Here is a 16,551-nt window from a genome sequence, read left to right on the forward strand (position 1 = left end):
CTATTCAAGGACTCTACAACTCACATTCTCAGTTTTATTTATTTATTTATTGTATGTGTTCTTTTGCACATTGGTTGTTTGTCGGTCTTTGTGTGTAGCTGTTATTGGTTCTATTGTATTTCTTTGTTCTACTGTGAACACCTCCAAGAAATGAATCTCAGGATAGGTTATGACAATATGCTATCATTTATGCTAAAGGACTTGATTTTGATGATAAGGGAACACCAAGGGAGCGTAACAGCGTAACGCTGTCACAGCTCGAGGCACCAAAGTTCAATTCCGTGTTCTCTGTAAGAAAGTTGGTATGTTTTTTTCCCATGAGTGCATGGGTATTCTCCGGGTGCTCCAGTTTCCCCCCATATTCCAAACACGTACTGGTTTGTAGGTTAATTGGTCATTGTTAATTGTCCTATGGTTAGGCTGGGGTTCAATAGGATTTGCTGGGCGGTGCAGCTCGTTGGGCTGGGAGGGCCTGCACCGCGCTGTATCTCTATATAAAGTTTGCCTTAAATATATTTAATCAAATGCTCCTTAATGTCTTAAAGTTAACTGGAAAAGAAAATAAAGCTCTTACCTGTGCGTCTAGGGGAGAAATGGCTTCTCAGCATCTATTCTGTCACTATTTAATGAGATCCTCTCTCATTCTACTGAACTGCAGAGACTGTAAATAAATCCCACTCAGTCTGGCCTCGTAGGGCAGTCTTCTCATTCCAGCAGTCAACGTGGATCATTCTAGAAACTAACGAGGGATCATTCTAGAAACTAACGAGGATTGTATAAACACCCTGACCGGGCGTGCTCCACCACCAATCTCCATTCTCCACTCCGCACATATCTAAGAAACAGCTAAAATATCAATTGGGGAGGCATAAAGTTCAAGATAAAAAATCTCAGACAATAGACTATAAAATCAAGGAACATTGACTGGATTACATAGTGTAATATTTATTATTCCTTGTGGAAGATTTAATCTCTCTCTGCCAGAACCATCCCAGTTCTTTGTTCCATCATCCTCCTGGATCTCAATGCTAGATAGAACTCTAGTCCACACATTGATTGCTGCCCCAAGTAATTACTAGTGGCTGCATTTCAAAGTGTGATCACTTGCCATGTAACTTGGAGAACGATGGCTGCCACAGCACCAACCTCAGGTGGTTCAAGCGTGAGACATGTTCAGAGATGAGGCCACCTATACAATTCTGGAATCTAATTGTGCCCACCATGCACACAGGCAACATGGAGAAATTGTCAAACCACACGTACATGTACCACAATAGACATCCAACTAAACAGTGATATTCTGGTAAGCTTAGGTGTTGCTGGATGAGATAGATTATCTTTTTAATTTGTCACATGCACATAGAAACTTACAGTGAAATATGTCGTCTGTCAATGACCGACACAGTCCGAGGATGTGCTGGGGGGAGCTGCCAGTGTTGCCATGTTTCCGGCACCAGCATAGCATGCCCACAACTTACTGACCCTACCTGTACATCTTTAGGATGCGAGGGGAAACTAGAGCACTCGAAAGAAACTCACACAGTCTCTACAAACTCCTTACAGGAATTAATGCTACCTTGCCATCCTGTATTAAAGTGTGCAAGCCTTTCTGCATGTGTTTCATTGAAAATGGTATCATAAAGTACATCAGGAGCTGAGGTTAAGTTTGGCCTACAGGAGAAATGTAGGGATTAGGTGAGAAATGAAGCTAAGATTAAAATCTGATCAGCTATGATTTTACTGAGTTGTGAAGCAGGTTCATGGGGCTAGGCAGCTGCAACAATTTCATATGCACCAACTATCATTAAATTTTCTTCAATTGATGTTTCAATATTGAAACGGAAAGTGAGAAGGTTAAAAGTTTAAGGAGAGAGGTAGTTAGGCAAACTGAAGCCGAGCTCATTAATTTAAAGCCCATGTTTGTTTAGCGTTGGTGTTAGTGTTTTGTTTGGAAGACTAACTGGTTTTGTTCACTTGCAGGGCGAGTGGCTGTTGCTGTATAATTACATTATTCCTTTCCGAGAAGCTCTGGTCCAGATTACTGATTCCCTGAGCTCAGCTAAAGGGATCCATCTGAGCATGAACACAGAAACAGTAAGCAGAACCAATAAGAGAAAACCTTTATCTTAAAATGTTTTCAGAATCAGATTTACAATCACTGACATAAGGCGTAAAATTTGTTGTTTTCCAGCAGCATACAGTGCAATACATAAAAGATCAGTATAAGTTACAATAACAATTCAGTGGATTCCGGTTTATTGGGACTTATCGGGACCAGTACACTTTGACCCAATTAAGTGGCTGCCCCAATTAGCTGAAGTTTTATGGAAATAAGTTTTTAAAAGACCAACTACCATTTAATTGAGTAACAAATCATGTCTTTAAATGAAATACAGAACACTACTAATATTACTACAGTACTATAACACCATGTACAGGTTGAGTACCCCTTGGAACGTTGGGATGGAGGTGTTTTTGGATTTTGGATTTTTTTTCAGATTTTGGAATATATACGGTATATGTAATGACATGGCTTTGGATCGCCATCATTTCCAACTCTGAATTTCTGTGCTATCAGTAAGCACTTGTTACACTTGTTCATCACACATATGTACTTAACAATAAAAAATACTACCTACTATTAATATAATGTGTGCAAGGTAACAAAAGCAGCACAGCAGCATCGGGCGAAAACCTGAATCAGCTGTTGAACAGTAATAAACAATGGTAGGCTTTCAGTCTCCACCTACAGTTCCATGTTTTGATTAAAAGGTTATAGTACACTGTATTTGTATTTTACTTTTTTTAAGTTTTTAATGTAAAGTATAAAAACAATTAGCATGGTAGGCTTGTTCTACTGCTAAATTTTTGTGATCAGCAGACGCATTAAAAATTTAATGCCGTGCTGCTTCTTAAATTTCTGCAACCAGCCTGCTGAATATTCACAATTACCTTCAATTTTCAGTTTGTCGGGATGCATCTTATTTCATGATTAGCATGCTATTAAGCAGCGTATGTTCACTCTGACCCTGATGATACATGATCGAGATCTTCATTTTTCATTCTATACAGTGTATTTCTATTTTTCATTAACTACTGTTCATTACATATGTGAGGTCACTTCTCAGAACTGCCTGTGATGTGCAGAGACCTGAGCATCACCTGGGAATCTTCCTTGTGGAATTTTCCATGTTAGCTCTCAAAACAAATTTGGATATCGGAGGTTTTCAGCTTTTGGAATTTCACATAAGGGGTACTCAACCTGTATTAGTTCTCAATTGTTATCAGTAGAGGAATTTATACAGTGTATGCTGCTGTGTTTTGATTAACTGTAAATGAATGACATCAAAGCAGACTCCTAGTGCAGATAATAAATTACTTTCATTACGTTCCTGCATGAAAACCATAAGATATAGGAACAGAATTAGGCCATTTGGCCCATCGAGTCTGTGCCACCATTTCATCATGCCTGATCTAATTTTCACCTCAGCCCCAATCTCCTGCCTTCTCCCTGTATCCCTTAATGCCCTGACCAATCAAGACTCTATCAACCTGTGCCTTAAATATACAGTACATAAAGACTTGGCCTCCACAACTGCCTGTGGCAAAGAATTCCACAGACTCACCACTCCCTGGCTAGAGAAATTTCTCCTCATCTCCATTCTAAAAGGACGCCCCTATATTCTGAGGCTCTGTCCTCTGGTCTTAGATTCTCCCACCATAGGAAACATTCACTCTATCAAGGCCTTTCATCATTCAATAGGCCTCAATAAGGTCACCCCTCATTCTTCTGAATTCTAGTGAATACAGGCCAGGAGCCATCAATCACTCTTCCTGTGACAAGCCATTCAATCCTGGAATCATTTTTGTGAACCTCCTTTGAACCTTCTCCAGTTTCAGCACATCCTTTCTAAGACCCAAAACTGCTCACAATACTCCAAGTGAGGCCTCAGCAGTACCTTATAAAGTCTCGATATTGCAGTTGCCTTCCTCACCACATACTCAACCTGAATATTAACCTTTAGGGAATCATGCATAAGGACTCCCAAGTCATTTTGCATGTCAGATTTTTGTATTTTTTCGCTTCATTTAGAAGAAAGTCAACCCTTTCATTTCTTCTACCAAGGTGCATGACCATACACCTCCCGACACTGTATTCCACCTGCCATTTCTTCGCCCATTCTCCTAATCTGTCTGTCCTTCTGTGGCCTCTCTACTTCCTCAAAACTACCTGTTCCTCCACCTATCTTCATATCGTCTGCAAACTTTGCAACAAAGCCATCACTTCCATCATCCAAGTCACTGACATATAAAGTAAAAAGAATTGGTCCCAACACTAGTCATCAGCAGCTAACCAGAAGAGGTTCCCTTTATTTCCACTCTTTGCTTCCTGCCAATCAGCCTCTGCTTTATTCATGCTAGAATCTATCCTGTAATACCATGGGCTCGTAGCTTGTTAAGCAGCTTCATGTGTGGCACCTTGTCAAAAGCCTTCTGAAAATCCAAGTACAAAACATCAACCAATTCTCCTTTGTCTTTCCTGCTTGTTATTTCTTCAAGAAATTCCAACAGATTTGTCAGGCAAGATTTTACCATGAGGAAACCATGCTGACTATGGCCTATTTTATCATGTGCCTCCAAGTACCCTGAGACATCATCCTTAATAATCAACTCCAACATCTTCCCACCACTGAAATCAGACTAACTGGCCTATAGCTTCCATTCTTCTGCGTCATTCCCTTCTTGAAAAATGGAGTGACATTTGCAATTTTCCTGTCTCCCGGAACCATTCCAGAACCTTGTGATTCTTGAAGGATAATTATTAATGCCTCCACAATCTCTTCAGCCACCTCCTTCAGAACCCTGGGGTGTAGACCATCTGATCTAGGTAACTTATCTTCCTTCAGAACTCTGTTTCCCAAGAACCTTCTCTCTAGTTAAGGTAACTTCACACACTTCACCATACTGCTAGTGTCTTCCACAGTGAAGACTGATGCAAAATACTTACTCAGTTCGTCCATCATTACCTTGTCCCCCATTACTACCTCTCCAGCATTGTTTTCCAGTGATGTGTTATCCACTCTCACCTCTCTTTTACAATTTACGTATCTGAAGAAACTTTTGGTATCCTCTTTAATATTATTGGCTAGCTTACTTTCATGTTCCATCTTTACCTTCTTGATTACTTTTTAGTTGTCTTCTGTTGGTTTATAAAAGTTAGCCAATTCTCTAACTGCCCACGAATTTTTGATCTATTATATGCCCTCTCTTTGGCTTTTATGTTGGCTCTGACTTCTCTTGCCTGCCACAGTTGTGCCATCTTTCCTTTAGAGTACTTCTTCCTCTTTGGCATATATCATGTACCTTCCAAATTGCTTCCAGAAATTCCAGCCATTGCTGCTCTGCTGTCATCCCTGCTAGTGTACTTTTCCAACCAGTTCTGGCTAACTCCTCTTTCACACCTCTGTAATTCCCTTTGCTCCACTGTAGTACAGATAGATCTGACCACATGAAGCAGTGTAAAAATATCGTTGCTTTTTGATTCAACATTGGTCAGCCTAAATTAATAACATAACAGAAGCGCGTGCAACTGATGATATTTAAAAACTGTTTGCGCTAAGTATGGTGTAGTATCTAACAGCCACACAAGTGCATGCAGCTAAAGCTGGTTAGAAACTTTGCACCCTCCAAATTTTAATTTTCATTGTAATATTCAAGATGATAGTCGATACCTTCAAACGTGCTGTAGTTCCTAAATTACTGAAGTAGTGAAATCGTTTCATTTTCACTCCCAGGCATCTCTTGAATCTCCAAGCCTGAATGCTTGAAACCATTGTGAGCAAAACTGTTCTGAATTGTCTTACTGCTTATTTCTCGCCAATTATTAGTGCCAAATATCACTGCTTTTTGAACAAACAGTACTGACACTATGTTAAAAACTGTTCTTTCTAACCACAGTGTAGTGTTTAAAGACCACACAAATGTATGTGACTGACACTGGTTAGAAACTGGTCAGCGACAGTCTCCTGTCCCAACTAAGTGGCATACCGTCTTAAATAGGCAGCTGCCCCGATTAACCAATAACTCAATTAAATGGAATCCACTGTATATGTAAAATATAAATTAATAATGTAAAAACAGAGCAAAATAGTAAGGTAGTATTCACAATTCCCTGTAGGGGCAATTAGTACCCAGATTAGTTCAGGGTCTCAGTGGATTGAAGTGCTGTTGGTCAATACACTGATGCATTGAATGAAGGGAAGAAATTCTGTGCATGAATCACAGTATCTAAAATTACACACCATCATTTCTGTAACACTCATTTTCCGATTATTTCATTTGAAAGCTTTTCTGTCTTTTTTTGTCTTCCATTGTAAAGCTTCTTAAAAACCCCTCTAATCATTATGCCTGTCCCCCCCCCAAATTTCCCATCTCCTCTGTGGTCTCTATCAGCTGGACTAAAGAAAATTTAGCCTTTCTTTTGCCCATGGCTGCACTTTCACCATGGGTACCACTGGCAACGCATGTCCTGTTCCAGGGAATGAACTTGTGCTCAAGCTTGACCCATAAGACAGGAGCAGAATTAGACCATTTCTCATCCCCTTTCCAATCCTTGAAGATGCCACCTTTCAAATGAGATGTCGAACCAAGACCGTATTTTGGATGCATGTATATATCGATGGGCCGAGTGGCTTGATTCTGCCCTTCTTCAACAGCATTGTCTGAAGAGTAATTCATTTCTTTCAGTGTCCTCACTCGTAGCTGTTTATCAACCAGCTCCTAAACAAATGATGCATCACGTTGTTCTTTCTGACACCTTCCTGTTCACTGCCTTGTTTTTAATTGGTGACTCTGTGTTACTTCAAACGTATTTCATTGCCCGTGAAGTGCTTTGGGACATTTGAGGTTGTGATATCTCACTAACTGAACACCCTCTTCCTATTATAATCTGTTTCATAGGTGTGCAAGTTTCTTGTAAACCTCAGCATGGATTTCAGCTCCTATTATAACCGTGTGCACATCTTGGGAGTAAGTATCATTGTGTAAGTACAAATTTAACAATACCAGTCTCACCTTACTCATTTTCACTGTTGCAATCTCAATATTGATCTGGTTTTTTCTGAAACCTTGCCCATTTTTAACCTTTTTTGACTTTCTGGATTATCCATTTCTTCCTTACCCAACTTTAATATCACTCTACCCTCCCCCATTGCCACGATGAGGTCATACTCAGGTTAGAGGAGCAACACCTTATATTCTGTCTGGGTAGCCTCCAACTCAATGGTATGAACATAAATTTCTCAAACTTCCAGTATTGGTCCCTCCCTTCACCATTTCCCATTCCTGTTTCCCACTCTCACCTTATCTCCTTGCCTGCCCATCACCCCTTTCAGGTGCTCCTCTTCCAGCCCTTTATCTCCTTCACCTATCAACTTTCCGGTTGTTTACTTCACTCCTTCCCCCTTTTCCATTTCCACTTATCACCCACCACCTTCCTGCCCTCTCCCCATCATCTTAGTCTGGCTCTTTCTCCCTTCCTTTCTGGTCCTGATGAAGGGTCTTGGCCCGAAACATCGACTGTTTATTCATTTCCGTAGATGCTGCCTGACCTGCTGAGTTCCTCCAGCATTTTGTGCGAAGTTGCTTTGATGGATTTCCAGTATCTGCAGATTCTCTCGTGTCTGTGATCACTTTTTATTTACTTTTTCTTTCATTCTCTTTCTAGTAAGTTACATTTTGCACTTTCCTTCTCCTGCCTTCCTCTCAGTTGTTCCCACTTACTGAAGGTGCTAACTCCGTTGCTTCATGCACAAGAAAATATGAGTACGAATCAGTCATCTGTACCGTCAAACCTTTTCTGCCTGAATATAGAACATTACAGCACATACAGCTCGGCCCATGATGTTGTGTTGACTTTTTAACCTACTCTAAGATCAATCTAACCCTTCCCTCCTACATTCACTCCTACATGTTCAACCTCTCACTGCTACGGGTGGAAGTTCCCACTTGCTTCAAAAAGGCAACAATTATACCAGTGCCTAAGAAGAATAATGTGGGCTCCCTTAATGACTATCAGCCGGTAGCACTCACATCGACAGTGATGGAATGCTTTGAGAGATTGGTTATGACTAGATTAAACTCCTGTCTCAGCAAGGACCTGGACCCATTGCAATTTGCCTATCGCCACAATAGGTGAACGGCAGACACAATCTCAATGGCTCTCCACACAGCTTTAGACCACCTGGACAACACAAACACCTACGTCAGGATGCTGTTCATCGAAAATTATTCAGCATTTAATACCATCATTCCCACAATCCTGATTGAGAAGTTGCAAAACCTGGGCCTCTGTACCTCCCTCTGCAATTGGATCCTTGACTTCCTAACCAGAAGACCACAGTCTGTGCGGATTGGTGATAACATACCCTTCTCGCTGACGATCAACACTGGCGCACCTCAAGGGTGTGTGCTTAGCCCACTGCTCTACTCTCTGTATACACATGACAGTGTGGTTAGGCATAGCTCTAACACCATTTATAAATTTGCTGACGATACAACCATTGTTAGTAGAATCTCAGGTGGTGACGAGAGGGCATACAGGAGTGAGATATGCCAACTGGTGAAATAGTGCCGCAGCAACAACCTGGCACTCAACATGATTAAGACAAAAGAGCTGATTGTGGACTTCAAGAAGGGTAAGGCGAAGGAACACATACCAATCCTCATAGAGGGATCAGAAGTGGAGAGAGTGAGCAGCTTCAAGTTCCTGGGTGTCAAGATCTCTGAGGATCTAACCTGGTCCCAACATATCGATGTAGTTATAAAGAAGGCAAGACAGCGGCTATACTTTATTGGTAGTTTGAAGAGATTTGACATGTCAACAAATACACTCAAAAACTTCTATAGATGTGCCGTGGAGAGCATTCTGACAGGCTGCATCACTGTCTGGTATGGAGGGGCTACTGCACAGGACTGAAAGAAGCTGCAGAAGGTTGTAAATCTAGTCAGCGCCATCTTGCATACTAGCCTACAAAGTACCCAGGACATCTTCAGGGAGCGGTGTCTCAGAAAGGCAGTGTCCATTATTAAGGACCTCCAGCACCCAGGACATGCCCTTTTCTCACTGTTACCATCAGGTAGGAGATACAGAAGCCTGAAGGCACAAACTCAGCGATTCAGGAACAGCTTCGTCCCCTCTGCCATCCGATTCCTAAATGGACATTGAATCTTTGGACACTACCTCACTTGTTTTCTGAATATACAGTATTTCTGTTTTTACACTTTTTAAAATCTATTCCATATACATAATTGATTTACTTGTTTATTTTATTTGTTTATTTTTCTCTCTGCTAGATTATGTATTGCATTGAACTGCTGCTGCTAAGTTAACAAATTTCACGTAACAGGCCAATGATAATAAACCTGATTCTGATAGTGTTCAATTTTGTATCATCTAAATGTCCATCTAAGAGTTTCTTAAATATCTTTAATTGAATTGAATTGACTTTATTTCTTACATCCTTCACATACATGAAGAGTAAAAATCTTTACGTTGCATCTCTGTCGCAATGTGCAATCATAGTAATTTATAATAAATAGAACAGTCAATGTAACATCAGAAATACACTCAATGTAAGATAGAAATATATTTGCCTCTACCACCAACCCTGGCTGGACGTTCCACATACCCACCACACTTTGTGAAAAGCTTACCTCTGACATCCTCTCCATATACCTTCCTCCAATCACCTTAAAATTATGCCAATTGCATTAGCTATTTCTGCCCTGGCAAAAAGACTCTGGCCATCCACTTGATCGATGTCTCTTATCATGCTGCACTCTTTTATCAAGTTGCCTCTCATCTTCCTTTGCTCCAAAGAGAAAAGCCCTAGAATGCTCAGCCTCCTCATAAGATATCCTTTCTTAGGCAACATCCTGATAAATCTTCTCTGCACCCTCTCTAAAGCTCTTACATCCTTCTTATAATGAGGCGACCAGAACTGAACACAATACACAAAGTCTATGGATTGCCTTTTTATCATCTTATACACCTTGACTGTGGCTGATCTGCCCCTGGCCCAAACTCTTCTGTACCAATTTCCATAGTTTTCAAATCTCTGATCTTGCTGGAAATGTATCCACATCCTTTAATGATATAAGCTCTGGAAAAGAATCTCTACCTTCTGTGAAAAGAAATTTCTACATACATCAGTTTTGAATGACCAGACCCTTACTAATTCCGCCCCCTTGGTTGAGATTTTCCTGCAGTTAGAAACATTTCAGCATCTACTGTGTCATTTGGATCTTGTATTTCAGTCGGATCACCTCTCATTCTTCTAACTGCCAAAGAATAGGAACCCAACATCTGAAGTTGCTCATAATAGGACAGTTTTCTCATTCTGGAAATTAGACTCCTGAATCTCTTCGGACTGCCTCTTTTGCAGTGTGACATAGAGAGGCAGAAACCCTCAAATATCTCATCCAAGTGGACAGTTTCATGTTGGAAAAGTAGCAACGGCAATCAGGAGCAAGAATCTTGTGAATGTGTACTCCTCCACTCTGCCACCTCCCACATTCTAACCCAAGCTGGAAAATACAATATTTCTTAATCTTAATATTTCTTAATATATCTTAATCAATGCATTGATAACCTCACATCTGGCTCTCACATTAAAGCTATACCCTTTTGAATTAGACTCCCCTACCCTGTGGAAAACTGTGACTGTCTACTCCAGCTATGCCCCTTGTAATTTTATAAACCTCTGTCAGGTCACCTCTCAGCCTCCTTCACTCCAGGGAAAACAGCCCCAGCTTTTCCATTCTCTCTTAAATCGAGTCGTCCAGTCAAGACAACATTCCCATTAACCTTTCCTGCACCTCTTGTTTAATCACATTCTTCCTATATCATGCCAGGCTGCCCCCAGCACATACTCAGATGACATTGGTCGTTGACATAAACAACATATGCTTAAATGTACTTGTGACAGATAAAGCTAATCTTTATTTATTTAGGATTCTTTCTCACCTTGTCTGTCAGAGATATCACATGTCCTCTCTTTGCCCTTCCATTTTCTTTTAAATGTCCTCCTAAATTCCTGATTGTCTTAAAGCTGCCTAAACCTGCCACATGCCTTTAAATATTCTTGTTGAAAAGATAACCTTCATTAACAGGATCTCTTTACACTCTTCACTAGAGGTGAGAGTAAAGTTTCATTGACATCAAGGTAAAAACAGTGACTAGCCGATCAGTTCACCATCTGTCAAGTATATTCATACAACCTGAATGTGCTGACAGGTTACAACTAACAGCCAAATAAAATTTGAATGCCAGAAAACTAAAAACAAACATGGCATTGATATTTGAGGTTAGCAGGCAGAGGAACAGATAAATCGACAACAGGGGGAATAGTTCTGAAGCAGGTATTCGTTTTTAGAGATGCAGCTCGGTACAAGTTCTTCCGGCCCAATGAGCTCGTGCTGCCCAGTTACACCATGTGACCAATTAACCTACTAACCCGTACGCCTTTGGAATGTGAGAGGAAACTGGAGCATCTGGAGGAAACCCATGCAGTCACATCAGTCAGCGGTGGAATTGAACTTGGGTTACAGTAATAGTATTATGCTAACCACTGCTATGTTCAAAACCACACATGCTCCGATACATTGCCTCTGCATTTCTGCACCAGGTACTTTCAAATAAGTGCTACATGCTAACCAACTGTGCCACTAGAGATGTGACCCACTGAATTTTATAGCTGAGTCCAGCTTTACTACGGTCTTGGCATCACCATCCCTGGCCCAAGAAATTCACAGAAGACAGAATAAAATGCCTCTTTAGTTTTGCTGAGAAGATCAGTATGTGTTTGAAATAAGAAACTGAAAAAAAAATTGCAGTATCTGAGGATCAGCTACTGCACAAGAAGTAAAATGTCCCTTCATAAAACGTCCCAGTGTTTATCATGCCTGCCTCAGTTTTTCAAACACTGCATTAAAATAGAACGCAGGAATAGCCTGATGCACTGAAGAGATGGATTGGCAGATAAGGTGAATGATCACAATCTTTTTCTCAGGGTTGGCATCTAAAATAGAGAGGGAATAGATTTAAAAGGAACTCAAGGGGCAACGTTTTCCACAGATGGAGGTGGGTGTATGGAGCAAGCTGCCAGAGGAATTAGTAGAGGCAGGTACAATCCCTTGGACAGCTACATAAATATGAAAGGTTTAGAGCAGGGGTTCCAAACCGCAGACCTCGCAGTTAATGGTAAGTTGGAAATGCCTAGTTTGGAAGAATGTGAGCCAAATGCCCGTGAATGGGACTCGGTGAAGTAGACACCTTGGTTGGTATGGATAAGTTGAGCCAAAGGGTCTGCATCCGTGCTTACAACTCTATGACTATGAGAGGCAAGATTTTAGTTGAGAACAATGGTATGAATATATTGTTAACAATGCCATTACTCTGTCTTGTGCAGGCCACAGAATTGGGGAAAGTGGTTTATAAGAGTGACTCCCAGCAAAAGGGATTGGACTTGCTGAGGAGACAGACTGCTGGCATGTGATAGGTGTTATACAGATAAAAGGGTTTGTCTTGCAGAGAGGATGTCACTCATACTGTACGGTTTACTGTTTTAGTACTACTCGTTATTAAAGAAGATGTTTGACTCCACAGGAACCACTGGAACATTTATTCAACCAGATGTTCACACGCCTGCAGCTGATGAAAGGACTGAGAGAGGTTTTTCATACAGCGCTGGGAACACTCCACATCCCACCACCCAGCCAGCTCTGAGGATCCGGTACACCCAGAGCTCCATTCCACACCATCGGGTTGAAGGAAAGGAACAAAGAATCAGGTGGCCTTCTGCCTTCATCATCTGCTGATCTGTGGACTGAAGCGGAGAAACTTTGACATTTGTTTGTCAGTGCCATGTCTCTGCCTGTAATACCTCTATATAAATAGGTGACCTTACCAAATGGGATTTTGAAAGGTGGTAGTCTGATTATAGATCTGTTTCGTCCACTGTTGCTGTTAGCTATCACTTTCTGTCCATGACATCATGAGTATCAAAACTTAGCAGAAGCAAGTATTGAAAATTGGGTGGTACTGTATGAAGGTTGTCTTTCTGGGTTCAGTAACAGAGGGAGAGAGATCCATTTTTCATCATTTGTGAACATTGTTCTGTCCTCTGTGACCATCCTTGACCAGATTCTATTTGTACCTATTTATTTCAACCGTTTCTTAAATAAAAATAACTGCACAAGCACTTACACACAAATGACTGCTTGGTTGTATACCTTACAGCATCTCATGGCAGATGCGGTATGAGTAATTGTCAGTGCGCTTACTTGGAGACTGGTTCCAGGCGGCATCAACCAAGTGTTCAGCTATGGAGTGAATTTAGAGCAGCACATGATATTCTTGGCCTTTACCCTGACCATTCATGGAGAAGTATGAAATAGCACTACACTACTGCAGCTCAGGGCATTGGGAGTTCAATTCCAAGATCCTCTGTAAGACCTTACTGTGAGCTGTTGGGTTTCCTCCCACCAGTCAGTAGGCTAATTGGTAAGTCAGTCGGTAAATTGCCCTGTGATTAGTTTGGGGGACAGTGCAGCTTGCTGGACCACAAGGGCCTGTTCTGCATTGCATCTCTAAATAATAATATTCTTTTCCATAAGTCAGAGCATCTCTAGATGGTTGCTATACACGAATGCTCCGGATGGCTCTTGACGTGAGTTGGCAACAGCACATGATGAACGTCGAGCTCTATGATGACCTACCGATGCTCACCACTAAAATCGAGGTGAGAAGACTGCAACTAGCGGGGCACTGTCTACGCCACCCCGAGCTACCTGCCAACCTAGTCATCATATGGGAGTCCAAGCATAGGAGGATGAACCCTGGGCGCCCTCCCAAGACTATGGTTCAACACGCTCCTAGAAGACAGCGGCATGACTAATGTAGATGAACTGAACACACTGATGAAGGAGAGGGAGAAGTGGAGAGTCCATCACCATGTCCGACGCCGGTCCCCTAGGCCTGAGGCGACGTAGTAGTAGTAGAACATCTTTAAGTAAGGTAAGCAATGGCATGTATCACTGTTGAATTATCAGTAGTGAAGAAACAAGGATCTGTGAATCTATACACTGATGAGGAAATTTTCAGCTAATATGAAATATTACTGCTGACCATTAAGGGTCTCTCAGTCCACAACACCGCCTACAATTCTTGACCCCAATATTTCTACTTGATTTTATCTGTGGAGCTCATTTGTTCCTGATAAAGCATTTTTCTTCCCTCATCCAAATCTTTTGCCCAGCTACATTCAGACACGCTGCACTATGTCCATAACTTCCAGGCCCTGACCTTCTCCTTTTCATTATCAATATCCAGTCCATGTACCAGCACTTTGATATAGAAAGACTCAGTACCATTTGTCTCTGCAAATGAAAGGTGTTATTGGATCCAAATGAGTCTTGGCTGTGCCTGGCCCTTCCATTCCCATTCAAGTCCTCTGCCTCTGTTTTTGGTTCATTAAGTTTTGCTTTCACCATGAAGTAAAACGTGTTGAAAAATTACTGTTTTGACCACATCTTCTCTCACCATCACATAATCTATCCTTATATTTTCCCTAACTTCCTGTTCTCTGGTCCTGGGACTTTGTTGTCAATCATTATTGGAATCTACTTTGGCCATTCTGCAGTGTTTCCTTTGAGACTTAAATTATCGAGCACTATAGCACAAAAACAGGCCCTTTAGCCCATCTAGTCCATGCCAAACCGTTATTCTACATACTCCCATCAACCTCCACCTGGACCACTCCCATCCACATACATATCCAAACTTCTTTTAAGTGTTGCAATCAAGCTCACATTGATTACTTCTGCTGCCAGCTCGTTCCACACTCACACCAGCCCCTGATTGAGCAGGTTCCCCTTAAATATTTCACTTTTCACCCTCAACCTATCACCTCTAGTTCTAGACTCCCCCAACCTCAGTGGAAAATGCTTGCTTGCGTTTACCCTATCATCATCATTACATGCCTTGTCATATGGCATAGGTGATCATGGTCTTGGCAATCTTTTCTACAGAAGTGGTTTGCCATTGCCTTCTGGGCAGTGTCTTTGCAAGATGGGTGACCCCCCAGCCGTTATCAATACTCTTCAGAGATTGTCTGCCTGATGTCAGTGGTCGCATAACCAGGATTTGTGATATGCACCAGCTTCTGCCATGGCTTCACGTGACCCTGATCAGGGGGCTAAGCAGGTGCTACACCTCGTCCAAGGGTGACCTGCAGGCTAGCGGAGGGAAGGAGTGCCTTATACCTTCGGTAAAGGTGTATCGTCATCCCATCACTCAACCCTATCTATACTCCTCATAATTTTATACACATACCTTTAACAAGGGCTCCAACGTGCACTTTTGACTTTTTCCATAAAATGGGCCCTTTTACTTTTTATTTTCTTTACTAACCCTATATTCAGATTAAGATTTATAAAGTTCAATCATTTAATTGCATATGTGTACTGTCGGATATTTTGCAGTGTGGATTTGTAACGGGGCAACACATCACGTAGCATCCTCACAAACGAGATTTCTCAGTTTGGCGGGGCCAGTTGTTTTCCCCTAGACAAACACTGGCCAAGACTGAGGGTTACACTCTCCAGGGTGCAGGCCTGGGCAAGGTTGTATGGAAGACCAGCAGTTGCCCATGCTGCAAGTCTCCCCTCTCCACGACACCAATGTTGTCCAAGCGAAGGGCATTAGGACCCATACAGCTTGGCACCGGTGTCGTCGCAGAGCAATGTGTGATTAAGTGCCTTGCTCAAGGACACAACACATTCCTTCAGCTGGGGCTCGAACTCACGACCTTCAGGTAGCTAGCCCAACGCCTTAACCACTTGGCCGCGCGTATACACACACACACCCACATTTTTTTTTAGTTAAATAAGTAGTGCAGAAAGAGGGAAAAAAAAGCAACACACACACACAAGGTACTGGAGGAATTCAGCCGGTCAGGCAGCATCTATGGAAAAGAGTAAACTGTCGAAGTTTTGGGCTGAGACCCTTCAGGACTGAAAAGGGAGGGGGAAGACGACAGAATAAAAAGGTGAGGGAGGGGAAGGAGGCTAGCTGGAAGGTAATAGGTGAAGCCAGGTGGGTGGGAAAGCTCAAGACCTGGAGAAGAAAGAATCTGATACTGATTTTTTTTTAAAGTAGTGAGGTAGTGTTCATGAGTTCAATGTCCATTCAGAAATCTGATGGTAGAGGGGGAATAAGCTATTTCTGCAACAGGAGCAGCAGCAAATGGAAGTATCCTAACTTAGCTGGATTCAATCATGGCTTGAGTGCTGTCTGCGTGGAGTTTGCATGTTCACAGTGACTGGTTTGATCCCACACCTGGCAGCTTAACAAGCTTCTGTACATTATAAACACAAGAGATTCTGCAAACGCTGGGAATCCAGAGAAACACACTCAGAATGCTGGAGGAACTCAGCAGGTCAGGCAGCAGCTATGGAAAAGAATTAACAGTCGGTGTTTCAGGCTGAGAC

The 16,551-nt window shown here is 41.9% G+C and overlaps 2 protein-coding genes across 5 annotated transcripts in view; one reads left to right on the top strand and one right to left on the bottom strand.

Annotated features, from left to right (window-relative positions):
- The window catches only part of dalrd3 (DALR anticodon binding domain containing 3), a 34,277-nt gene extending 21,003 nt beyond the window's left edge, over nucleotides 1-13,274 (top strand). Inside the window, exons 11-13 of one of the 2 annotated variants that reach the window (XM_072280278.1) lie at nucleotides 1,981-2,094; nucleotides 6,961-7,029; nucleotides 12,668-13,274. In XM_072280278.1, the coding sequence (XP_072136379.1) occupies nucleotides 1,981-2,094; nucleotides 6,961-7,029; nucleotides 12,668-12,787 (303 nt within the window). In that variant the 3' untranslated portion in view covers nucleotides 12,788-13,274. Of the gene's footprint in view, nucleotides 1-1,980; nucleotides 2,095-6,960; nucleotides 7,044-12,667 lie in introns of both variants that reach the window. The other variant, XM_072280279.1, reaches the window with a different exon arrangement.
- Nucleotides 1-16,551, bottom strand: part of wdr6 (WD repeat domain 6) — an 82,006-nt gene that overhangs the window by 16,182 nt on the left and 49,273 nt on the right. Inside the window, exon 9 of one of the 3 annotated variants that reach the window (XR_011889346.1) lies at nucleotides 593-835. The exons of 1 other annotated variant lie outside the window; for it this stretch is intronic. The gene's annotated coding sequence lies outside the window, so the exon portion shown is untranslated. Of the gene's footprint in view, nucleotides 1-592; nucleotides 847-16,551 lie in introns of those variants that run through there. One more of the 3 variants, XR_011889347.1, reaches the window with a different exon arrangement.

The sequence above is a fragment of the Mobula birostris genome, chromosome 16 (genome assembly GCF_030028105.1).
Source record: "Mobula birostris isolate sMobBir1 chromosome 16, sMobBir1.hap1, whole genome shotgun sequence".
NCBI lineage: Eukaryota > Metazoa > Chordata > Chondrichthyes > Myliobatiformes > Myliobatidae > Mobula > Mobula birostris.